The following is a 27,182-nucleotide window of genomic DNA, read 5'->3' as shown; positions in this document are numbered from 1 at the left end:
GGAGGTCGTATTGCAGCTGTACAGGACATTGGTTAGGCCACTTTTTAAAGTATTGCATGAAATTCTGGTCTCCGTGCTATAGGAAGGATGTTGTGAAACTTGAAATGGTTCAGAAAAGATTTTCAAGGATGTTGCCAGGGTTGGAGGGTTTGAGCTACAGGGAGAGGCTGGATAGGCTGGCGTTATTTTCCCTGGAGTATCGGAGGCTGAGGGATGACCTTATAGAAGTTTATAAAATCGAGAGGGGCATAGACATGGTGAACAGCCAAGGTCTTTTCCCCAGGGTGGGAGAACCCAAAGCTAGATGGGAAAGATTTAAGGTGAGAGGGGAAAGATGATAAGTGGGACCTAGGAGGCAACTTTTTCATGCAGAGGGTGGTGTGTGTATGGAATGAGCTGCCAGAGGAAGTGGTGAAGGCTGGTACAATTACAACATTTAAAAGGCATCTGGATGGGTATATGAATAGGAAGGGTTTACAGGGATATGGGCCAAACTGGACTAGGTTAATTTAGGATATCTGGTCAGCAGGGATGAGTTGGACCCAAGAGTCTGTTTTTGTGCTGTGCAGATCTTTGACCTTTGTGGCTATGGAATTCCCTCCAGTAACTTCTCAATCCACAGAGCTAATGTTTTTGTCACCTGCCCTAATAATGGCTGAATGAATCCTGTGAAATGCTTTGCTGCAGTAAAGGCGCTATATAAATATGGTCAGAAATCACACCAGACCAGGCTATTGTCCAATTGGTTTATGTGTAAACAGTAGCTTTTGGAGCTTCAGTCCTTCTTCAGGTGTTAATGAGAGAGAGAGCATCAGACATAACATTTATAAGGGTGACATCACTGATGAGGATGTACTAAGCAAACCTAAGATGCTGTTAAATCTTTAATCAGTTAGAAAGTTTAACTGATTAACATGTATATGCAAATCCCCAAATTCCTCTCAAGCCATGGTCCAGAGAGAGAGAGCCTTTGATCCTGTGCTTATAAATTCTGTGATAATAAAATGTGAGGCTGGATGAACACAGCAGGCCCAGCAGCATCTCAGGAGCACAAAAGCTGACGTTTCCGGCCTAGACCCTTCATCAGGTCTCTGATGGCCCGAAACGTCAGCTTTTGTGCTCCTGAGATGCTGCTTGGCCTGCTGTGTTCATCCAGCCTCACAGTTTATTATCTTGGATTCTCCAGCATCTGCAGTTCCCATTATCTCTTATAAATTCTGTGTCTGGTACTTGGTCTCTCACTAACACCTGAGGAAGGAGCGAGGTTACCAAAGCTTGTGTTTTCAAATAAACCTCTCGGACTCTGACCTGGTGTGGTGTGATTTCTGACCTTGTTCCCCACACTCCCACACGATGGCTACGTGAATACAACCGTATTCAGTTGGTTTGTTTCTGTTTTGCACATCGGAAGTAAATCCTTTCAGAGTCGGCTGTGTTTTCTTCGGTTTGAACATGTACGGCTTGATGCGCTGGACGTGGTTTTTGAAGGGTTTAGAGGGATATGGGCCAAACGGGACTAGGTTTGACGAGCAGCTCCGGGTAATTCCGTGAGCAATCCTGGCTGCGAGTTCGGTCCCCACGTCAGAAGTCCAGCAATGTTTAGGCTTTACCATTCCCGAGTAAGGTGCACGCTGTTTGTTTGGCACACGTGAAGGAAATAAGCAATTTCCATAGTACAGACATGAAGATTACACTCAGAATGTTTACCGATGTAGCAATTTCCGGCGTTAACTATCTGCATGCAAATACCTGGCAAATAAAAGTGGGCAGGGCAGGGAGGACTGCACCCGGGCCAGGTACTCTCCCTGTGTAGTGTAGTGCTTCAGGAACCTAGCACTGTCTGCGTCTCTCCTCCTGCCCATGGCCACCAGCATGCTCCTTCTCCCAGGTAAGGGCTGAGAGTGGGCTGTGTGAGGGGGGCTGGGTTGGTACGGGCTGGCATGGACTGCCTGGTGTTCCCTGGGGGAATGGGGCTCTCTCTCTGCCCACTCTGTGGCTGGGGGAGAGGGCTAGGCTGCTGGATGGAGGCATGTTTGGCATTGTGAGGGAGAGGTCCCGGCCCGAATCGCTTTCCATTTCCCTCGCCATTTAAAAAGAAAATTCTAAACCAGAATAACGAAAGGGTTTCCATAAGAAGGTATTCTCTGGAGAGGGGATCCCTGTCGGTTGGGGAGGGAGGGGGTCGCCGGACGGTTAGGATCCATCTCTATCTCACATTTCACAATTTCGGGCGATCCCGTGTCTGTTTGGCGCAGCCCCACCATAAACGCGGATATATTCGCCCGGGAGAAGACTGAGGGGGGCATGTTCATGTAATCCAGAGTTTAAAGTTTATAATCCCCTCTGCTGTCACAGAGAAATAGGGGGGGGGGGGAAGTCTTTGCATTTATCTAGCGCCTCTCTGGACCCTTGACAAGGAAGGTCTTTGAAAGTATTGTTGCAACTGGAGAGTTCCAAACGCAGCAACCGATTTGTGCGCAGTAAGCTCCCACAGCGTGAATGTGATCAGGGGCTGGGTCGGATTTGGCGATGGTGGGTCAGGGATAGATGTGCTGACTATATTCCCCCCTCCCTGCAATAGCCCCCAGCATTTTGAACGTTCATCCCAGACAGCAGGCACATCCACGGTGCACTGACTTATTCAAAAGATAGCATCTCCAACAGTGCACAATTCCCTCGGGATTAAAGATGATGGGAACTGCAGATGCTGGTTACCTTCCTCTAATTCTGGCTCTTAGTGTCACAGAGTCAAACAGCATGGAAGCAGACCCTTCGGTCGAACCTGTCCATGCCGTCCATAATCCCAAATCTGCCTGCGTTTATCCCATGATCCCTCCAAACATTTCCTATTCATGGACTTATCCAAATGTCTTTTAAACATGGTAACTGTACCCACTCTCACCAGTTCCTCTGGCAGTTCATTCCACACATGAACCACCCTCTGCATAAACAAGAATCGTGCCTTGTGTCATTTTTAAATCTTTTCTCCCCTCACCTTAACAATATGCCCCTAATCTTGAAACCCCCACCCCAGGGAAATGACATCTGTTATTCATCTTATCAATGCCCCTCACTATTTTATAAGCATGTGCCAGTGGTATGTATGTATTCCCTGGAGGCCACTGTCCTCATGCTCCAAAGCAAAGAAGTAATGTAGGTGCTGTGTATGTTAAACCAAGGAATCCAGTGGCTTTTAGTTTATGAGTCAAGGAATGACATTCAATGTGGAAGACTTCTCATGACACAGCCCAAAGATGTGCAGGGTAGGCAGAGAGATAATGGGAACTGCAGATGCTGGAGAATCCAAGATAATAAAGTAAGGAGCTGGATGAACACAGCAGGCCAAGCAGCATCTCAGGAGCAGTTTGGCCATGCTAAATTGCCCATAGTGTTCAGGGGTGTGTAGATTAGGTGGGTTATAGAGGGATGGGTCTGGGTGGGATGCTCTGAGATCAGCGTAGACTTGTTGGGCTGAAGGGCCTGTTTCCACACTGTCGGGATTCTATGATCTATAAGGTCACCTCTCAACCTCTTACATTTCAGCGAAAAAGAAATGTCCCAGACTCTCCTTATAATTTGTAGCACCTCAATTTCCTTCAGATGTCTGAGCTGTTTAAGATCCACAATTCCCTCCCTAAACACCTCCGGCTCTCACCTTCACTCTCTTTCTTCAAGTTGCTCCTGTGAATGTCTTTGTTTTACATTTGGTCACCTGTCCTAATGTTCTTCCTGTGGTTTATATCTTTTTTTTTAGCCTGAAAATTCCCCTGTTCAATGACTGTGGATATTTTACGGCATTAAATGAGCTATTTAAATGTGAATTGTTGTTGTTGCATCAATAATTTACTTCAATTTGAATTTTTGCTTTTTTTTTCCCCCCATAATCATTTTCTTACATTGTTTCAGATTTCAAGTTTCCAGCACTACTAAAATGAGGGACTTAATAGTGACAGGAACGCTGAAAAGGCAAGGCTTAAATTCACCACAAAAATGATCAGCTTTACTCTCCGCACTTTGGGACATCCTGAAGTTGTGGAAGGTGCTAGTTAAATGCAATTTCATAGCTGCTTCAATGCAAAATCAGAATATTGCACATATTGGAAATCTCAACCACAACAAAAAGCCCCAAAAAATGTTGAAATACCCAGCAGGGAGGCAGTGTCTGTGGAGAGGAGGACGTTTTGCAGACAGGGAGAGAGCTAATGTTTCAAGTGGATGACCTTTGTCACTTCATGCTTTCAATTCATTTGAAATAATATTGTTTATCTTATTTCATATTTTGTAAATGCTGATAAGTGCTCCCCTTAGCTACCTTCCTTTGAGAGAGTAGTTTTGAGATCTTTTCCCCATAACCTAGTCATTTTACCATGAGGATTAATGTTTTTTCCACTCTCTCTTCAATATGTGTACATTACCTTGTGAAATGGTGATCAACTTTGCTTACAATGTTCTAGCTCTGCTTTGTCCCATGTGCTGCCAAACCCCTCAATGACTTCTGGTGAACTGGGCCAAATATTCCTGAACTCTATTCATACCTGCAGCTCTTGACTGCTTTGTGTTAGCACTGCTATTGCTACGTTTACTGTTCCATCCAGATCTTTCTTCAGATCTCTCTGGACTCAAGATTGTTTTCTTTTAGATTTATGAAGCATTTTGCACAGCAATGTGTACCTGGTGTGAGCTACTTAGCCTTAAATAGAAGCCTCCATCAGTTACGTTGCCATTCAGTTGCATGACTCATTTATTCAGTCAATTGCAAAATCTATTTGTTCCATCCAATTGCAAAACCCCTGATCTATATCCTCCATCTAAACCAGAGCAGCAGCTACTCCTGTTTCAATTTAACAACTTCCAGATCGAACACTGAGTGCAACAATGTCCGATCATAATCACCACTCTTTTTTTTTAACCTGCACTTGCTATTTCCACCTCCTCCAAACCCATCTTGTTCCATTCCCAGGCCCGTCTGTCCTTCATGATAACTGATCCTGGTCTATCATGGACATTCTTTTTTTGTTCACCACATCTCCTTCTCTTGCTTCCAATTCTGGTGAAAGACTGTTGACATTTGATTGGAGTTTTCCGTTGGCTTTGAGACACTGAGTTTTGAAGTACATGGGTGTTTGTATTCTGTGCGTACCAGCAGCTCGTCTTCCCAAACCCCCATTGGCTGGTACCCTTCTCAGTTTGCCCATTTCCCAGTATCATCCCCAATTCCCCCACTGGCTTGTTACCTTTCCTAATTCCTCATTGGTTGGTGTCAGCATCAAACCCCCATTGGCTGATGCCCTTTGCAATCTCTTATTGGCTGGTGGCCTCCTCCAATTCCTACTTTTACTTCATTGGTCCCAGACGTAAGTGACTTCAGTTCCACTGAGTGACTGGAGAAACAATGCTTTGCTGCTTCAGGCGGAGAAGGTTAAGAGGAAATTTAATAGAGTGCTCAAAGTCATGAAAGATTTTGATGGGGACAGACTGCTTTCAGAGGGTTGGAAGCCAGAGGTCATGGTTTTAAGGTGATTGATAAAAGCAACTGAGGTGAATGCTAATCAGTGTAAGTTCGGGGATAGTGTCAAGCTAACATTCAATAGGAAATAGTGAGATGATGTGTCATGGTAATGTCATTGAGCTAGTAACCCAGAGAACCATGGATCAGCACAGTATTAATCAAATCTGGACCATAACTTCAGTAACTGTGACCCTGAACCTATCATTGATAGTTGTCAAAACCCAAGTGGGTCACGAATGTCCTCGAGGAAAGGAATCTGCCACTTTACCTGATCTGTGTGAGTTTCACTTGACTATAGGGCTGTTCTCTCAGGAGAAGGAGACAACGGGTGGTGGTTTAACCCGAAGGTCACCATGCTTCAGGCGAGGGGGGAGATTGAGAAGGAGAGTCCTTCATGGCAACCTCAGCTGGTGATGGAAATTGAACCCACGCTGTTAGCATTACACTGTTTTTGCAAACCAACCATCCAGCCAACTGAGCTGAACCAATCTCACTGCATGAATCCAGACCCACTGCCATGTGGTTATCTCCTAACTGCCCTCTGAAATGGCTGAGCGAGACACTCAGTTCAATGGGGAAATTAGGGATGGACAAACATCAGCTGGGCCAAATCTCAGGCAAGAATAAAAAACAAGAAAATCCCAGAGCAGGGCATTAGAAGGCAAGAATGAAACTCCCAAGCCTTTGTTGACCACGCTCTATGCAACAGTTTTGTTGCTACTTGTAAGATGTGAAGGGAAAAATGCTGCATTTTTGTTTCAGCAAGGTGTTTGTGGAATGCAGAGCCGCACCCATGGTGAAACATTTACAACCTTCAACAAACAACACAACAACGGGCTCAGATCTGAACTGAACACAAGCAATTGAGAGTTAATGATTATAACATAAGTGGGCAAGAAGGACTTCTGTGGCACACTGGCAGTGTTCCTACCCCTAAACTAGGAGAGCCAGGTTCAAGTCTGCCCTCCTCCTGAACAGGTTGATTCAGGAAACATGTGTAAGGTTGAAAATGATAGTGCTTAGAAGGGCTGTTCTTGTGCAATGGTGGTATTCCTGCCTGAGCTATCAGACCAAAATTCAATCTCACATTCTCCAGCCGTGTGTATTGACAGGTTGAGCAGAAAAGGTTGGGATTATTGTTGATCACATTCCATGGATTAGGCTGTCAATCCCAGGCATTGTAGAATTTAACCCTTCGTTCAATGGACAGCCATAGAAGGCAGTAAGCGTTAGACTGATTGGGTAAGAGAAAGGAGGCTCATGTGAAATCTAAAATCTGGCAAAGCCCAGTTGGCTGGACTGTTCCCTCACTGCAGCATGAGAGCAGTTCTCATTGACAGACATTCACTCCAGGTCTCAGGGTATCGCCGACTGGTGAATGGCCTCACCTGGTGGAACCTTAACGCTGAGTGCTGGCTAGCTCAGTAGCTACAGAGGCATAAATGCCGAATCCTGAAGCTACCCACAGCTGAGGAGCTATTTCCTCGCCACACTATCCAGTAAAGAGTTGGTGCTGGAAGGTAACCACATACTGGTTTCACTGAATATCCATCTAAATTGTGACAGAACCCAGCAAATGACTGCAAAAAGCTTGTGGGATGTGAAAATTACAATTTGGTTATGCAGGGTGATGGCAGACAGAAATTTTCAAAAAGGCTGAGCAATGTAAACCTGCAACTGTCCCCTGACAAGGGGAGCTCTGGGTCTCCATCTTACCGGAAATGAGGGGGGGGAGGGGTTAAAGATTCACATTACCACACAATTTTAAACGTTTCAGCCTGATAGTCCCATTGCAATGCCGAGGGAGCGCCGCACTGTCGGAGGGTCAGTGCCGGAGGGGGCGCCGCACTGTCGGAGGGTCAGTGCTGAGGGGGCGCCGCACTGTCGGAGGGTCAGTGCTGAGGGAGCGCCGCACTGTCGGAGGGTCAGTGCCGGAGGGAGCGCCGCACTGTCGGAGGGTCAGTGCCGGAGGGGGCGCCGCACTGTCGGAGGGTCAGTGCCGGAGGGAGCGCCGCACTGTCGGAGGGTCAGTGCCGGAGGGAGCGCCGCACTGTCGGAGGGTCAGTGCCGGAGGGGGCGCCGCACTGTCGGAGGGTCAGTGCCGGAGGGGGCGCCGCACTGTCGGAGGGTCAGTGCCGGAGCGGGCGCCGCACTGTCGGAGGGTCAGTGCCGGAGCGGGTGCCGCACTGTCGGAGGGTCAGTGCCAGAGGGGGCGCCGCACTGTCGGAGGGTCGTTGCTGAGGGAGTGTGACACTGTCGGAGGGTCTCACAATAAGAACACCTATTTGTGACTTTATTAAAACATACAATGAAACATTGTAAAGCACATTTTGAATCTGAGCTTTAGGAAAAGCTGTTAGTGCAGTTGCCAGAAGAATGGCAGAAGTGGGTATTTTAAGCAGAGTCTGATAGAAGGAAGAGAGGTGGGGTAGGTGAGTGGTTGAAATCCCAGCGTGCATGCACACAGTTGCGCTATTTAATACTGTTGATGCACATGTGGATCGTCGAGTCTGGAGGAGGTGACAGAGACAGGGAGGGGGTGTAGGGGCTGGAGGGGGTGACAGAGATAGGGAGGAGGTGTAGGGGGCTGGAGGGGGTGACAGAGATAGGGAGGGGGTGTAGGGGCTGGAGGGGGTGACAGAGACAGGGAGGGGGTGTAGGGGGCTTGAGGGGGTGACAGAGACAGGGAGGGGGTGTAGGGGCTGGAGGGGGTGACAGAGACAGGGAGGGGGTGAAGGGGGCTGGAGGGGGTGACAGAGACAGGGAGGGGGTGAAGTGGGCTTGAGGGGGTGACAGAGACAGGGAGGGGGTGTAGGGGGCTGGAGGGGGTGACAGAGATAGGGAGCGGGTGTAGGGGTCTGGAGGGGGTTACAGAGATAGGGAGGGAATGTAGGGGTCTGGAGGGGGTTACAGAGATAGGGAGGGAATGTAGGGGCTGGAGGGGGTTACAGAGATAGGGAAGGGTGGAGGGGCTGGAGGGGATTACAGAGACAGGGAGGGGGTGTAGGGGGCTGGAGGGGGTGACAGAGACAGGGAGGGGGTGTAGGGGTATTGAGGGGGTGACAGAGATAGGGAGGGGGTGTAGGGGCTGGCGGGGCTGACAGAGATAGGGGAAGCCATTGGGGATCTGAAAAGGAAAATGAATTTCCAATCATGATTTGTTTCACTGGGAGCTGAGCTCTGCAAGCATAACCATTTTGACTTCACCCTCTCGTCAGTCAGATTTAATGAAGTGCAGTTTTTGAGTGAAAGATGAAAGGATATTTCCTAGAAGTTGAGCAAGCTGAAAGGGTGTACTGGAATTAACCAACATTGAGATGCCTGACTTTCTCCTGCAACTGATGTGTTTTAGAAACTCGAAGATCTTATTATCTCAAGGGCTTAATCATTTTCAGCCAAACGTACACAGCCTGTTAGTATGCAAATAGTTTATATCACGTCAGCACAGAGCTGGGACTGTCACCTCAGGCAATTCTGATTGTTTAGTAACTTTCAAATCTTATGTCTGTCGTGGGAGCGTGCTTTCAGCCTTGCCTCGAAATGCTGCTCCGCCAAACCTGAGAAAGTTCACGGTGGGTTCAGGCCCCGTAGTGTTTTGTTGACTTGGCAAATGAACTGGAGTAGGGGAGCAAGGAGAATTATTTTAATGCGGTCAGTTACTGTAGCCGGGAACCTGCTGCCTGACAGGGAGGAGATTCAGTAATAACTTTCAGAAGGGAAATGGAATAATTGCTGGGAAAGGATAGAAAGGGAGGATTTGAGTGTGGGAATGTTGAGGAGATGTTTGAAAGGTTTGAGACAGGCACAATGGGCCGAATGGCCACTGTCTGGACTGTGTAATTCAGAAAGAAACAATCTGGGATAATCTCAAAATAAGTTCACCTAGTCACCCTTGATCTTGACAAATCTTGTCTATTTTTTTGTCAACAGTGTTTTGTCTGTATCACTTGTGTGATGCTGGAACAGTCATTCCAAGATGTGCTCCCGGACAGCTGACTGGTCAATGCAACAACACAGGTAAAGTACTTCTATTGCCACCTATTTACACTTTGTTCCGTATCCAATTTGTCTCCATGCAGGTTAGTTTGAGAGAAGGATCCATTGCAAACATGTGCTCTATCTGATTGGCTGTCTCTCTCTTCAGTTCTGAAGAACAGTCACTGGGGCTTGAAACATTAACTCTGTTTCTCCCTCTACAGATGCTGCCGGACCTGCTGAGTTTCCCCAGCACTTTGTTTTTATTTCAGATTTCCAGCATCTGCAGTTCTTTGTTTGATTGTAGGGTGTGCTGTGTTTGGGATGGCACACTTGATGTGGGCCCTAGGAGCCTGCTTTAGAGCCCATAGTCTTTGTGTTTGAAGAAGAACAGGGAATTCTTCCTAGTGTCCCTGCTAATAACAATCCCTCAGTAAATCAAATCATTTAACATTACCTCTTCCAAGGTGTGGGAGCCTGCTCTATGCCACCTCCTGCTGCATTTCTGTTGTAATTTTGGACCAGATGAGGTGATGGCCTAGTGGTTTATTGCTAGGCTGTTAACCCAGAGACTCAGGGAATGTTCTGGGGACCCAGGCAGATGATGGAATTTGAATTCAATAAAAGTCTGGAATTAATAGTCTAATGATGACCATGAAACCATCGCCAATTGTTAAGAAAAGCCCATCTGGTTCATGAATGCCCTTTAGGGAAGGAAATTGCCATCCTTACCTGGTCTGGCCTACATGTGACTCCAGGCTGACTGCAATGTAGTTGATACTTAACTTCCTTTTGGGCACTTAGGGATGGGCAATAAATGCTAGCCAAGCCAGCGTTGCCCAAATCCCATGAATGAATGAATTAAAAAGAATTTATATCCCCATCTGTTGACATACCAGTTATGTTTCTTTAAAGTGGACAAAGTACGAAATCCCCGTACTTATGAAAAGGTTCATGGTTTGGAATAAGCAACACTAAATTTTACAATACAATGTTATAATAGTAATATCTATACACACAACGTGTGCTGTAACATCCACAAATAACCAGAGGTAACTCACTGTGACGGAGCACATCAGATTGTCAAGAGCGTCAAGAAAGATCCTATGGATTTCCCAGCAGCTCGCAGGTGTCAGTGACATTATGTGGCACCAAACCTAATTAAAACCTTCACAAGGAACCATGATTCTTTGTTTTCGATCTCCTGGCCTTGAAAGTTCCTCAGGATCCACTCCGTCAACATCTGCTTAAATGACTGCTCATATTCTGGAATTTCACCTTCTTTTCTACGATCAGTGTTTCCTTGGATTCAGAAATTGCCCCCCAGCCCTTGCTCACGCGTACAACGCCAGGTCTTCACAGGCAATTGGTGTCACCAATGGGTGACACAAAGCCCCTGGATGTTTTTCCTGAGCTTTAATCTTGCTGGGCTGTACCAATTCAGTCCCAGAACTTCCTTGGGGCATTTTCCAGAACCCGAACACACAGGAATGGTGTAGTTCAGCCCCTTCTCAACAGTGCAACAGTAGCACTGATTACTATGGACTACGTCTCCGTCTCTCTCTCTCTCTCTCTCTCTCTCTCTCTCTCTCCTTTACACACTGCCTTACGGTCTCTGACTTCAACTGCCTCCCTGAACTGGTTTGAGTGACCTATTGAAATCTGTGCAACAAGCCCATGCTTGTTTCTTGGCAATATTGAATGTAAGTACTATTTTGGAATAGTCAAATGCAGCAACGCCTCCAAACTCTCTGTTGCTTGAATATTGAAATTTTTTTATAGACTGCTGGCTTAAACAGGACAAATTGCATTAAAGAAAAAGAGGATTTTGTTACAATTTCAGACCCGCTAGGTGGAAATAAAAAGTATCTCGGTAGTTTAATGATGCTTGTGTTTTGCTTTGACTTTTTCCTTAAGTCCATGTTTTAAACCTCTAATGTAATTTCAGATATTAAGGATATTTTATTTTAACTTTGCTATGTCATTAAAGCTTATTCTTTATCACAGAGGCGCCAGTTCCAGCTTCTCCAACCCCTGAGGTGAAGCAATCAAAGTGTCCTCTCTCCATGGAAAATTATTGTCTTAATGGAGACTGTGTGTACATTCCACACGAAAACATACACTACTGCAGGTGAGGAACTGTGAAGCACAATGAATGTGTCTAATTCCTCTCAGCGATTACTCACTCGTGCTGAATGGTATGTGCAGCTGCTGTGAAACACATGGGAGGGGAAAAATTCAAATCAGCAAAGTTAATACTTTAGACCTTGATGAGGCCACACCTTGAGTATTGTGTGCGGTTTTGGTCTCCTGGTCTGGGGAAGGACACTCCTGCTGTTGAGGGAGTCCTGCGAATCACCAGACTGATTCCTGGGATGGCAGAACCAGCATATTGAGAAAGATTGGATCCATTGGGCTTGTACTCGCTGGAATTTAGTAGAATGAGGGAGGATTTCATTGAAACACATAAAATCCTCATGAGGTTGGACAGGCTGGATGCAGGAAGACCATTCCCAGTGCTATGGAATTCCAGAACAAGGGGTCACAGCCTAAGAAGAAGGGTTAGACCAATCAGGACTGAGATAAGGGAAGGCCCCTTTACTCAGGAAGTTGTGAACCTGTGGAATTCTCTCCCACAGGAAGCTGTTGGGGCCAGTTCATTAAATATATTCAGGAGGGAGCTGGACATGGCCCTTGTGGCTAAAGGGATCAAGGGGTACAGGGAGAGGGCGGGAATGGGATACTGGGATTGCAAGATCAGCCATGATCATATTAAATGGGGGTGCAGGCTCGAGGGGCTGACAGCCTACTCCTGCACCTATCTTCTATGTTTCTGCGTTAAAATGACAACCGAGAGGCAGGTCAGTCATAGACTGGCATTTTGGTGATCTTAATGCCCAATGCACCAATACCAAGTGTTTCCCAGCAACAACATTGTTTTATTCAACAACACTCCTTCATACTCTGCAGCATTCCCCAGAGGCAGGCAACACAAAGGGTCACCTTCAGGTGAAGTAGCGTAAGAATGTGACACAACTGAAACAGGGTAGACAGACACATGACAATCTTAGATTGAAATTCATAACCTCTGTTCTTGTCTAACAGGATGCTGTCTTAGACACATACAGGACTGTGACATACCTAAAGTTTCCAGAAAGTCTCTCCACCCACTGATGGGAATCACAAATGTGCTCAAGCCGTGCACTTTGAAGATTCCTGAGTTTCACAAATCCAGCCTTCTCTGAGCCAGCATTTCATAACCTGGTGAAGTGAGAAAAGTTGGAGACTGCGGGATCTGTAATTTGTACCGATCCTGTATAAGCATGTTTTGAAAGCAGATGTCGTGCAACATAAGCCGCACTAAACCCCTGGGATGCTTCTCATTTCCATCCATGTCGCCTGAATTTGGAATAAAATCCTCTCTATATGCAAACAGTTGGCACTATATAACCCAGCCGTGTAAAAATTGTAATATTCAGGGAATAGAGAATCCAAAGAGGTTGTCACATTTGACTGTTTCAAAATACTGGTCACTTTCAACATTTCCTCGGAACTAGAGTGAGGCTTGTTGCAAAAATTTTAACTAGCCATTCACAAAGCTCCATGGGAATGGTCCCAAGATTTCCGATTTTGCACTTATTGTGTTAAAATACCTCTAGAGGCACAAGACGCTTATGCACATAGAAGCAAGATGAACCAGGAATTAACTGCACCCATCTGCATTAGTACTGAGGAATGGAACCAAGGATTTCTCTGGTGAGTTGGTGGTGGGTGTGAGGAAGACCTTGTAGTTAATTCTACAATTTTACTCCTTCAGGTGCACAAAAGGATACAGTGGTGCTAGGTGCATGCACTTCGAACTGGTCCAGCAGCCAATGAGCAAACAAGATGTGGCATTGACAGTGGCTCTAACATTCCTTGCTGCCGTGGGCCTGCTGATTGTCTCGTACTTGATCTACATGAGGTATTTATTGACTGCCCAGTCTTCAACATCTAAAGCATGGCAATCCCTTGCTTTATTTAATTGTACAAAGAGAAAAGTTGTAGAATTACACAAGATTTGCAGCACATATGTAGGTCCTTGTCAGAAGTAGTGTTTGCATGCTATATGACCTCCTTTTCACCCTTTATCCCACCCTATCAATATACCTTTTTTCTGCATTCTACCCCATATCAATAGCTAGTTTCCCCTTGAATATATCTACATTAGTCATAGACTTTTAGAAAATAGGAGCAAGAGTAGGCCATTTGGCCCTTCGGGGCTGCTCTGCCTCTCCGTGTGATTATGGCTCATTCTCTATCTCACTACCATGCCCTCTCTTGCTTTCCATCATCCCTTGATACTTTTAACATCTCAAAATTTATTCACCTCAACTATTCCCTGTGAGATCATGTCCCACATTCTGATTTATTGTCGTATGCATTCTCATCACTCTCTGGCTGAAGGAATTTTCTTTGAATTCCTGGTTAGATTTCTCCTGTCATTATCTGATATTGATAGTGTCTGGTTCTGTGGATGAAAATTCTAATTGTAGCATCTGGATCATATCTTTGCGTGTAAAGCCATGCTCACAAAGCTGGTGCACTGAGCTAATATTTTTGATGCTTGCATTTTATTCACGCTTTTACCGTCTTTGAATTGCACAGCGCTTAGAAGGGATGGCTCTGACTTTTGTCCTCATTGTTCCATAATCTATGACATCCACCACCCAGAAGGACAAGGGCAGCAGATACATGTGAACACCACCCCCTGCAAGTTCCCCTCCAAGTCACTCACCCTCCTGACTTGGAAATATATCGCCCATGCCTTCAGTGTCGCTGGGTCAGAATCCTGGCATTCCCTTCCTAAGGGCATTGCGGGTCAACCCAAAGCAGGAGGACTGTAGCAGTTCAATAAGGCAGCTCACTATCGCCCCTGGAGGGCACTTAGGGATGGGCAGTAAGAGTTGACCCAGCCTGTGATGGACCTTTGCTAAGAAATTAATTAAAAATAATGACCAGAAAACTATTTAGCATTTGTTGGTATTGTATATAGGCCTCAGATTAACATTCACGTCAATTAAGATTCACATTAATGGTAGGGCTGATTCCTACATGTGGCCCAGGTGAACAGGAAGATATTAGAATCAGGAAATGGAGCATTCAGGTCTCACACCTGCCCTGCTATCCTTATGATTCATTGCTGATTTCAAATCAATTTACACATCTGTTGATCCTCATCTCCTGATACCCTTCCTGAACAGTACGTACCTGTGTATAGAAACTCAAGTGGTGCGAACATTTTGAGAAGAAAGCTCCAGATTTCTGCTTTCCTTTGTGCTGAAATTGTCTTTCCTGATTTCAGGCCTGAACAGCCTGATTCTAATTTTAAAATAATGTCCCTCTTTTTCTTAATTCTGCTGATCAGATGGGACCCAAATACAACCTTCCAGGGATGGTTGGACTGATGTATGAAGGGAGATTGGATCCGGTTGGGACTATACTCATTGGAGTTTAGAAAAATGAAGGGCACCTCATAGAGACGGTTAAAGTTTTAATGGGATGAGACACGGCTAACACAGGAAGCATGTTCCCGATGATCAGGGAGGCTAGAACTGGGGTCGCAGTCTAGGATATGAGGTAATCCTTTTAGGATTGAGAGTAGGAGAAATGTCTTCACCCAGAGAGTGGTGGAATTCTGAGTCAGAGGAAGCGTTTGAGGCAAAAACATTGCATGCTTTCAAGAAGGAGGTGGATACAGTTTTTAGGGCTAAAGGGATTAAAGGGTGTTGGGGGGAAAAAGTGGAAACAGGGGGCTGAGTTGGATGATCAGCCACGACCCTATTGAATGGAGCAGCAGGCCCGAAGGGCTGAATGGCCTATACCCACTCCTATTCTCTATGCTTTCTTCCATTTGTCTCTCATTGGTAGTGAACCTGTCCTCAACATTCTCTGCTTCAAGAAGAACAATCCCAGTTTCTTGAGTCTTTTCATTTAATCAAAGTCCCTCAGACCTGGAACTATTTTCAGTAAATCTCCCCCAGCCTTGACACGGAATTACACACAGAACTGATGGCAGTGCTGCAGCCAATAACGTATAATGATTCAGCAGAACCTCCTGCCAAATTTTTTCTATTTGACAATTGATGTGAAAAGGTTTTCTCTCAGATCTTGCCTCCACCTCACTCAATCACTGCACACTGACATCATGATTGCTTGCAAGCACAGGTTCCTTACTGAATATATAATATGTTACCAGACTTTTTTTAAATTTACAGGTTTAGGAAGAACAGATCTAAACATCAGTCACAAAACACTAGAGAGACAGATCCAATCAAAACCGAGCCTAAAGAGTTGTTCTTGGGGCAGGACTCATCACCTCCGAATGGAACATTTCACAACTTGCTTCACTGCTAAATACAACCAGTAACTTGAAGAATGTAACATAAACACACTAAAACAAAAGATGTGGGATTTTGGGCTAGTTTCAGCTGCAGATGTGTCAGTATCTTTATCCCCAAGACACCATTTGGATTACTGTAAAAACTAGCCCTTTGTTTCCGAAATGTGTTGTCAGCCCATTTCTCATGAAGAAGTTGACTTCTTCGAGATCTCTTGGATGATCTTGTCCATTCCCCTCCTATCTTGAAGATCTATCTGCTTGAATGAAACAGCTCATCCAAGTTCTTGTTCTTTGTTTGAGCCAAGGTGTTATTCAGTGACAGTAGGAGGGTGGAGGGACATGTACATGTGCCAACATCATTACTTCCCTTTATTACACTTACACAATGGTTGCTTTAAAAGAGGAGCAAGAACACTAAGCAATACCCCCTTTTACTGGGCTGAAATTGGTCTGGGATGCGTGAACAAGCCGAAACTATCAAAAATACATCAATATTTCACTGCAACAGTTAACTAACTTCTCTAAATGTCAGCTTCATTTTCAGTGCACAAAGATCAGAGTACTTTTATGTTTGGAATGGTTTCCTGAAGGACTTGGGTTTTATCTCAAAATTTACCATAGATCAGTCTCCTTTCCTTATTTTGTGACAAGTTCATTTATCTAGGCCCGAAACATCAGCTTTCCTATTCCTAAGATGCTGCTTGGCCTGCTGTGTTCATCCAGCTCTACACCTTGCTATCCTGGATTCTCCAGCATCTGCAGTTCCTATTATCTCAATTATAATAGTTATTTGCAGCTAGATATTTATGATGTATTGTTTCTTGAAAATAATAGACAAATTGCCTTGAACTCCAGCAGAGGGCAATGTTTCGTTAACTGACCTGAATCAGGGATTCAGAATTTGGAGTTTTCAGTTTGACCTGGATCTGTGTGTATTTCTTTTGGCTGAAAGTTTCAGGATTTCAGTGTGAGCCAAAAACAGACCTCAAATACAACTCCATTATCTCTGCAGAATAATTAATATTAACATTTAAGAAATTAAATATGATGTATGTATTTACAACGTTATAGAGGAAATGACTATAGAAAATATAAACTAACTGGACAGTTTTAAAGAGGACATAGGAACAGGGGGATCTTTGCTTAAATCTTTGGCGCTGAAAGGACAAGTTGAGGAGACTGTTAAAAGAACATGGTGGAACCCGGAAGCGCTCTTGCGGCGCAGTGGTAGAGTCCCTTCTTCTGGGCCCAATTGTCTGGGTTCAAGTCCCACCTGCTCCAGAGATGTGTCATAGCATTTCTGTACAGGTTGGTCAAAATAACTACAGGATCCTGGCCTTTATAAAGAGTGACATGAAGTATAAAATGAAGTAACTTCTGCCAGAGTTTGTTAAACATTGTGTTGATCTCAGTTGGGTATTGTCTAATGTCTGGACACCATGATTCCGGGAGTAATGAAGATCTACCACAGGGGATTTACTAGAGCAGTACCAATGCTCAGGGACCTCAATGAAGGGGGTTTCATTAGATTTCCACGGTGTTAAAGTATCTTCACAAATCAAACAGAAAATTGTTTCTGGTGGTAGAGAGACGTAGGTTTGAAGTGATTGACCAAAGAACCAGAGGAGAGGTGGAGAATGTTTCTTTTGGAATTGGGCATGTGCTGCTGAAAGAATAGTTGCGTGCATGTTCAATCTAAAGGGAAATGGATAAAAGTTAACAAGTTTTGGGAAAGAGCAGGAGAATGGGTCTAATAGCATAACTCTTCCAAAGAGCTGGCACACTGATGTTGGCTGACTGGTTTCCCTCTATGTTGTACCATCCTCTAATTATAAAGGCGCAGTTTTGTAATTGATGTTTCTGTTGGGGAGCTACATTTTCTCGGATCATGGGTTAATCAGCATTAGAGAGTTTGTAAATCAGTCTCTGATCCAGACTCTGAACCAGTGTAATTCACCCAACGATTACTGAAACAGCCAAACAATGTGTTTCACTTGTTTGTGGTGCATTGAACTTGGAGCAACAATCAATATTTTCTTGACTGATTTGGAGCCAAAGAGTAGAAGGATCAGACCGGATCAGCCATAATCTTATTAAATGCCAGTGTAGACTCAGTGTAGGCATTCTCCTAAATCATATGTTATTGCTGGTATAAGCTGTTCACTAGATCTAATTGGAGCGAATAATAACAATTCCCAGTGCCATTGTGGTGCTATGGTGTGACCTACACTGGGCTGAATGACTGAAAAATCAACTTAAAACACAATACTGTGCAAATAATGAAGCTGTTTCGATCTAAAGACTGGAGTAAAGTTGCAATTATGGCAAAATGTATGCAATATTTTTAAGCTGCGGTCATTCTAATATCTCAGAACAGAGGATTGTGGAGGTTCTGTCTTTGAGTATGTTTAAGATATTGATAGATTTGTGATTCCCACTGGCGTATAGAGCTATAGGGATGAATCGGATAAAAGGCACTGAAGTGTTCTATCAATCATGGCCATATTGATCGAGAGGGTGAACCTGATGGGCTGAATGGCCTCCTCCTGTTCCTACTTTTCTAAGTAATAACATTCGCCGCCTTGGATCTTGTACACTGGAGGATCATATCTGATCTCTTCGATTATTGTTGCCAAAAAGAATTTTTAACTGTGGTGCTTTAAATCTTAGTTGATATTTATGGATATATTTTGGTGCTGAGTTTTTTTTATTGTTTCTCAGAGACTACTGACTACATGGAGTTACAGAATATTTTGAAAGCTGAGGTAGATAGACTCCTGATCAACAAGAGGTCAGTGTTGTCATGGAGAGGTGAGAACGTAGACTGGAGGGCTCAATCCGATCAGCCTTGATCTTATTGAATTGTTGGGCAGACTCGAGGGGCTGAATGGCCTGCTCCTAGTTTGTATATAAATATGACATTGCTGTGGGCACTGAGGGAACTAAAGGAGGAGTTGCTTGGTTATAATTCTCAGGTTAGTGTGATGTGAGTTGGCTTGAAGGATCACTTCAGATCTGGTTGCCAATTGCAACACAGGATGTGCATCTTGAAGATCAGAGAGGTGGAGATATTCAGATCATATGGCTGTCATTCTCTCTAACTAGACTACTGATGGGCGGAATCAAAGACTTAACATCATTCTGTCACAGGTGTATGAGAAACTGCCTAACACCTGTCTCTAAAGCAATCACCAGTGTTTAACAGTGTCTCTTCATTAACTTGAATAGCTCACATTGCCATCCTAGTTCTAGTGCCTTCCTTTGTCACTGCCTTACCTTCAAGTCCAGATCTTCTTGGGGATCTTTTAGTTTTCTATCTCGAATTGCGAAGTAATCTGTTAGTGCATTGCTTCCAGTTGGAGTTAAGGTGGGCTTGAGGCAAAGGAGAGAGACAGCCAAGGTTGGTGGCCTGGATCCGGAGTGTTGTGGGGCGTTGTCAGGGACCATTCCTGCTCCACGTACCCTGCGAGGAATACTCCTCTCTGCCTGCCCTCACCCTGCTGTAGCTGCCAGTTATCCCCAGTACGGAGAAGCCAGGCTGACCTCAGTTAAATACCTGCGGAGCAGGTTAAACCTGATCTTTGACAACATGCTTTAAAATGCCAACCAGGCTCCCATCCCGCAAGGGGAAGGGTCAGAACTCAACAGGTTGCTAATAACATTCAGCATTTTTGGGAAATATAAACCCCAATCAAACTCAATCCCACCCCCTCACTGGTATGAAAGTGGGACGTTTGGACTCAAATAAAGACAGTTGCTGTGTGTTCCTGTGTTTCCATTCTGACAGCTTATATTGAGTCAAGCTATTTGTGTGCTGGGGGGAGCAGAGCTGAGGACATGTGAGATCTCAATGAACCTGTGCCCAGTACACTCCTTCCTCGGTCACTGAGCAATTTATTAACATGTGAGAGGATGGTGAGGCTGGAAGAAACTATAGAGTTTCTCCAGGCCTAGGCTCACCTTTCAAAGATCGTCAGCTGCTGCATGGATCTTGTAGTGTGACAGGAATATTTCCTGATTTTTTTTTTAAAACATTAAATCATTTAACTTCCACACTGCATCATTGGTATTCCTGTCTGCAAGATTCATCAACACTGTATAATCAAAGTGACATTCTGTTAATTCAATGGAAGAGCATAAAGTCTTGCACAACCAAAACTATTCCACCTAATTTATTGTAAACATTAGTAAAGTGTATGATATGAACATTAAAACTCTCTTTATTATGATTATAGAAATTGAATCAATCTATGTACAGTTTTTTTGTTGTAATATTTCTGTATTGAATTTTTCAGTTAAAGTATTATTTGTTAAATAAATTTATTTTAAAATCTGAATGTGGTGGTGTCTGTCTAATCTGTATAATCATGGATAGTCTTTTCAGAATCACTGATCGGATACAGAACCTTCATGGGTCAGTCTGACTCTTAGATCCAGGTTATAGTGGCCAGGTTCTGAGGAAGGATCACTAGATCCGAAACGTTAACTCTGATTTTCTCTTCACAGATGTTGCCAGGCCTACTGAGCTTTTCCAGCAACTTCTGTTTTTGTTCCTGGTTTACAGGATCCGCATTTCTTTCAGTTTTTATTATGATCAGGGAAGACTGAACAGACTGGACTCCTTTCCTCTAGAAAAGCGAAGGCCAAAGTGTGACTTCATCATAAGACGATAAGAAACAGGATAGGCCATTCAGCCCCTCAAGTCTGTTCCACCATGCAACAGGATCATGGCTGATCCAACATTCCTCACATCCAATTTTCTGTAACCCTTGATTCTCTGACTGACTGATCAAGAATGTATCCCAGGTGTTTGAAGTTTTTTTTATTCATAGAATGCCTACAGTGTGGAAACAGGCCCTTCGGCCCAACAAGACCACACTGACCCTCAGAACATCCCACCTAGATCCATCCCCTTATAACCCACCTAATCTACACACCCCTGAGCACAATGGGCAATTTAGCATGGCCGATCCACCTAGCCTGCACATCTTTGGATTGTGGGAGGAAACCGGAGCAACTGGAGGAAACCCACGCAGACACGGAGAGAATGAGCAAACTCCACACACGGACAGTCGCCCGAGGGTGGAATTGAACCTGGGTCCCTGGCACTGTGAGGCTGCAGTGCTAACCATTGAGTCAACGTGCTGCCCTAAGTTTGCAGAGGAATGGTTTCCACTTGAGAGAAGTCCAAACCTGGTAATATAAAATTATCTGAAATCAATGGGAACATTCAGGAGAAAGGCCTTCACCCAGAGGGGAGTGAGAATGGGGAACTTGCTGTGGGGTAATTAGGGATGTGGCAATTAATGCTGCTTGGCCAGCGATGTCCTCATCCTGTGAATGAATAAAGTTTGTGTCTGCAGGTGGCGGCTAATGATCCTCTGGATGTGGATGGTGGTGGGATAGTAGGTAAGGACAAGGGGGCCAAATGGCCTGTTCCTGAGCTGTATATTTCTATAGATACTGTGGTAGGGAAGAGAGGGAGTGAGGGCGGGAGTGTGGGAGATGGGTCAGATCTGGCTGAGGGCCCTGTCAACTACGGAGCTGGGGAATCCTCAGTTGAGGGACAAGGTGGACATTTTGGAGGCTCCCTTGTCGAAGTTGGCACCATTAGAACAGATGTGATGGAATGGGTGGAACTGGGCGAAGGGAATAGTGTTTACAGGAAGCAGGGTGTGAGGATTACAGTCCATGTAACCAAGGAAGTTAGTTGGTTTGTCGTGGATATTAGGACCAGCCTATTCCTAGAAATAGAAACATAATGCAGAGGAAGGGGAGGGAGCAGTCAGGGATAGACCAGGTGTAAATGAAGGTGGGTTGGAAATTGAAAGCGAAATTGATACTTTTCCAAATCCATAGCTGTTTTCGAAATACAGGAGAAAGAGTTATGGCTGGGGACTGGAGTAGGGCTGGAGCAAGGAGTGATCCACGTACCCCACAAAGAGACAGGCATAGCTGGGGCCCATGCGGGTACCCATGGCCACCCCCTCTGACCTGAAGAAAGTGAGAGGAATTAAAGGAAAAATTGTTCAGAGTAAGGATGAATTCAGCCAATCAGAGGAGAGTGGTGGTGGATGGAGACAGTTCTGGCCTTTATTCCAGGAAGAAGTGGAGAATCCTGAGACCATCCTGGTGGGAGATGGATGTATAAAGGGGCTGCATACTCATGGGAAAGAGGAGGTGGCTGGAACCGACAAACTGGAAATTCTAAATCTGGCATGAAGTGTAAGTGGGAAGGGACTGGATTTGGGGAGAAAAAAGGTAATCGAGGTAGGAAGAGATGAGTTCTGTGGGGCAGGAGCAAGCAGAAACAATGGGTCTAGGTAAGTAGATGCGAACTGTGTGGGGTCGGGAGCTCGGAGGCAGAGGGGGAGGTCATCACCAGAAGGAATGAGAGTAGTGACCATGGTTGATACAATGGCCTGGTGTTCCATTGCGAGTTCATGATCCAGAGGGAGATCGGAGGAAGCATGTGAGAGCTGGTGCTCAGTCTCTGCAATGTAGAGGTCAGTACGCCAGACTAAAGCAGCATCACCAACATCCCTGTCATTAGAAATAATCTGTGGTCCTTCATTGAGTAGCATGTGTTATATGGGGTCATATTGAGCAATAAAGCTGTAATAATCTCGTATGGGGAATCATGCAGCAAATTGGGCATGCAGTTTAACCAGGCCCTGATGCCCTTCCCTGAGTACTTTAGCCTAAGTTATAATTGCCTCATTTGTTTATTTCATTACTGACCCACTTGACTGCCTCTTATGATGCTGTAGTAACCATTTGCAATGGTTTTGACGCTCGTAAAATTTATGTAGTCATTTTCATCATGTCCTACATTTCCCTTTAAATTGCTTTCAATGTGTTCGGCTAAATTTTGCTCTGTACGTAAGAGAGGATGTAAATCTCTCATTAAAGCTGAATGATTTATGATAACCATTCAGTGAAAGAATTTCCCCTTTGGCATTATATGTAAAGCGAAATAAACAGGCGACAGCAGGAGACCAACAAGCCCAGGCCTATAACTTGTTGTAACAATAGACCAATAACTTAGCACCATGAAAATAACTTTTCTATCACTCTTGGAAACTCTTTGGGCAGAATAATAGAAATTCCCTCACAGTATTTTTTCTAACTCCTCTCTCTCTGATTGTTATTTGCATCAAAAGGAAAATGGAAGAGAATTGATCAGCAGAAGGTCATTCATCTATAAAGTTTGTTCTATCCAAGAGACCAGAAATAAATAGCAATAATAATGACCTCTTAATTTATCAGAATTTCCTGAGGAAGGTGATTAAATGCAAGTGAAACTTCAAAGACCTTAAAAGTGAGAAGTTGCTCCAGGTGATATGGTCACATTTTCAATTATAAGTCATGCTTGATTTAGAGCTGAATTTAACCTTCAGTCTCACTTCTAGTTAAATTACTATCCAACTCTCCTCAAAATAGATTAGTTATTGCAGCATTAAATCATTCGAAAGGAAGTTTTCAACCCCTTCCAGAATTGCAGTGGAGTTGATGATTCTACATACATGTCCTCTAGCTTCACACTCACAGCTGAAAGTTAAACAATCTATCTCTCTGTTATTATCCAAGCCTTTTATCATTCTGTATCTTTTTTGGCTTTTCTTGATTTGAGTTGTGAAAATCCACCACTAAAATGTGTTGAAAGTTTGGAATTCTAGTAATCATTGTTTATTTATAATTGATATTCTAATCATCAATGAGTTTAAAAAGTGTTTATATTTATGATTAGGTAAAACTGAGATTTATCAGAAACCCATGAACAAATTAAAAATAAACACAAACTGTTTTACTTTTTGACTACATACCTCAATTACAGTGCATTTTCCATATAAGATCCCATTTACCTTTTCCTAGCCTATCTGCTTACTTCATGAATGTTTTTGACCATTGTTAGAAAAGTAATTAGTACAGTTAAACGACATACTCTTTGCAAAATAAGTTTGACAACGAGTAAAAGGGCAGAGGAATTCAGGGGCTCAAATCCAAAATTGTCGAAAGTGGCAACATCAATTAAATAAAACCATTAAATAGCCAATACATCAATGAAGTTTATTTCTAGGAGAAGTTAGAAAGAGTTAGAAAGCAGAGAAGGCACTTTATGTTAAACTTACACCAAGACTTTGTTAGACCACACTTGGAGGACAGCAAACAGAGAACATGTTAAAGTAAGAATACTGAAGGAGGTGCAAAAGAAAAAAGATTTACTGGAATTGTGAAGTTTTAACTACCAAGAAAGATTGAGCAAGTTGGGGTTTATTTCTGTTGAAAAGCGAAAATTAAAATTTGGAAGGAGTTTGATGGCTTGGATGTGGGGAACGTGTTTCCACCTGTAAGGATGAACCAGAATCATGAGCCATAAATATAAGAAATTGACTGATAAATCCAGCAGAAATTCAGGAGAACCTGTTTGACCCTGAGAGTGTCGACTATATGCAACAGCATACTGCTGAGGCAGACTGCAGAGGGGCATTTAGCAACAAGTTAAATAGGAATATGAAAGAAAAAGGAACAGAAGGATGTATTGATTAGGTGAGGTGTATGTGAGGGGGGGAGTGTAAACACTGGTATAGACCTGTTAAACTGATGGGCTGATTTCTGTGTTGTAATTGCTGTGCAATGCAATCGATCATGTCACTTGATCACTTCTATGACTGTTATAACAATATGAGATAAACTCAGTTTCCTATTAATAATCAACTGTACACATTACCAATCCTCTGACAACACCATGTCTTTATCAGCGCTGTCTGCTTTCTACTGTTCACCCATATGTCTCACCATCTAGCAGCTTTCCTAGAATTTACATTTCTGTATAAATTCAACCAAGAAAAATCTGATGCATTTTGTAATTTATCGAAATTCCTCCCAGGTGGGATGACACTGACAAGTGTATGTTCACGTTAAACCCTGGGATGTCACTAGGAGCCTTTGATGAGTTCCCACTGGTATACCTGGGGATAAAGTGCATTTTATTAGCACCACACTTTGTGATCATTAGAGAGATGACATGCAGAATATTCAAGACATTCTCCAAACTGGAAGCAGCAGAAGTATTAGTAGTGCACTAAAAAAGAGTTACAGTATTTCCAGCAGTAGGGAATGGGTAAGGTGTCTGTTTCTGAGCAGTTTTTGTCATAGAACATACAACCCCAGCTTGATGTAATGGATAACAAAGTGTGAAGCTGGATGAACACAGAGATTCTTTTCAATAGGTTCCAAACAAGTTTCATACTTTTGAGGGCAAATTTATTTTGACCATGGATGTTGTATCCAGAAATTAAATTCATATAGTTGACACAAAGTTCCACTCGATTCTGTTTTGCAGCATTGATTGAGAGATAGGATGGTCGGGTACTCTGGTCTACATTCAATAGGGTGTGTGAAATCCTGTGTGGACACCTGAACAGGCAGATGGGCTGGGATTCATTTGAGACACCACCTTAGTTAGTGACTCTCTAAGTATGGTATTTCAGGATGTGAATAAATCCCTTCAATGTTCCTTTCCTGCTTTGATCTGGAAGAGATTCTTTGGTAACCAGGGTGAATCAATATAATAATTAGTCATATTTATGGCCTGGGCTAATGATTAATCTAAAGTATTTTTTTAAATGGCCTGTGCTGACACATGCCCTGGGGATAGAAGTATAAGGAGACAGAATGAAGCCTTTTATCTGCTTAGGAAATCCCATCAAACTATACTAGTTTGGAAATGTAGATATTATTGCAATGCAGTGATAGTGGAAGCCAATTTATACACAGTAAGCTCCCCAGTGCCAGAATAATCTGAATATCTATTCCTCTGTCATAACTCACTCGGAGAAAACAAGAACTGCAGATGTTGGAGTCAGAACACAGTGTGGAGCTGGAGGAATACAGCAGGCCAGGCAGCATCAGAGGGAACACAGTGTGGAGCTGGAGGAACACAATATGCCCGGCAGCATCAGAGATGACACAGTGTGGAGCTGGAGGAACACAGCAGGACAGGCAGCATTAGAGGGAACACAGTGTGGAGCTGGAGGAACACAGCAGGCCAGGCATCAGAGGAGCAGGAAAGCTGATGTTTTGGTTTGGGACCCTTCTTCTGAACCGAAGAGGTTGCCCCAAAATGTTAACTTTCCTGCTCCTCTGATGCTGCCTGGCCTGCTGTTCCTCCAGCTCCACACTGTGTTCCCTCTGATGCTGCCTGGCCTGCTGTGTTCCTCCAGCTCCACACTGTGTTCTCTCTGATGCTGCTTGTCCTGCTGTGTTCCTCCAGCTCCACACTGTGTTCCCTTTGATACTGCCTGTCCTGCTGTGTTCCTCCAGCTCCACACTGTGTTCTCTCTGATGCTGCCGGGCCTATTGTGTTCCTCCACCTCCACACTGTGTTCCCTTTGATACTGCCTGGCCTGCTGTGTTCCTCCAGCTCCACACTGTGTTCCCTTTGATGCTGCCTGTCCTGCTGTGTTCCTCCAGCTCCACACTGTGTTATTTCTGATGCTGCCTGTCCTGCTGTGTTCCTCCAGGTCCACACTGTGTTCTCTCTGTTTGTGTGTTGTTAGTTGAATGACAAATATTGGCCAGAAGAGATATCCCTTGATCTTTTTCAAAATATTGCCATATTTGGGATCTTTTACTTTTGTGTGATGGGGCAGACAGGATTTAAATCTTATCTAAAGTAGATAACCATTGAATCAGTCAGCTGTCTAGATTTTGTACTCAATTGTCTGAAACGGGTCTCAACCTATGACCGAACAGGTAAAATATCTACCAGGTTGTGTTGAGATTTTCAAAGAAGCTAATCATAAAGTTGGGAGTGCGCTATTCAAAGAATGGGCTTGTTTGTTCTTTCAAGCTTTCAAACCTACAGGCCTTAAAAACAAAACAGAAAACCTCAACTGCCAAGTTGTACAGAAACACATGCTGAAAAGTTTTGTATTTACATTTGGCTGACAAAGTCACAGCTGGTATTCTACCAACTGGAGGGGCTGCTCCCCAATCTCTGGTTCCCATTTTCGGTCCTCACACTCCTCACCTTTAATGGCCTCTTGGCTGGAGAGGCGTGGGGCTGGGAGGTGAAATTCCCAATGGATCTGCCCCTCACCTCTGGAGATGAGATGTGAGAGTTGGAAAGTGCCCACCTCTGCACCTATCTGTCAGTACGATGAGGTTTTCCGTGGCCAGGGGTCTGAAGTGAGGGGTGAACACAAGGTTTATTGTTCGATGAGCTGCTGTTTTCAGAGTGGGCAGCAACAGTCGGTTGTCATGTTTCACCATGCAATTGATCCTGGCTTGATGGTTTGAAGGGCAAGCTCT

The 27,182-nt window shown here is 44.2% G+C and overlaps 1 protein-coding gene across 1 annotated transcript; it reads left to right on the top strand.

Annotated features, from left to right (window-relative positions):
- The first annotated feature begins 1,774 nt into the window (after positions 1-1,774).
- LOC125460863 (proepiregulin-like) lies at positions 1,775-20,086 on the top strand. The gene is made up of 5 exons (XM_048549044.2): positions 1,775-1,888; positions 9,440-9,526; positions 11,492-11,615; positions 13,302-13,448; positions 15,742-20,086. Exons 1-5 carry the CDS (start codon positions 1,861-1,863, stop codon positions 15,878-15,880), a joined length of 525 nt encoding a protein of 174 aa, XP_048405001.1. The 5' UTR covers positions 1,775-1,860; the 3' UTR covers positions 15,881-20,086.
- The last annotated feature ends 7,096 nt before the right edge of the window (positions 20,087-27,182 follow it).

Source organism: Stegostoma tigrinum, chromosome 1, assembly GCF_030684315.1.
Source record: "Stegostoma tigrinum isolate sSteTig4 chromosome 1, sSteTig4.hap1, whole genome shotgun sequence".
NCBI classification, from domain to species: Eukaryota; Metazoa; Chordata; class Chondrichthyes; order Orectolobiformes; family Stegostomatidae; genus Stegostoma; species Stegostoma tigrinum.
This window is presented reverse-complemented; position numbering and strand designations above follow the sequence as displayed.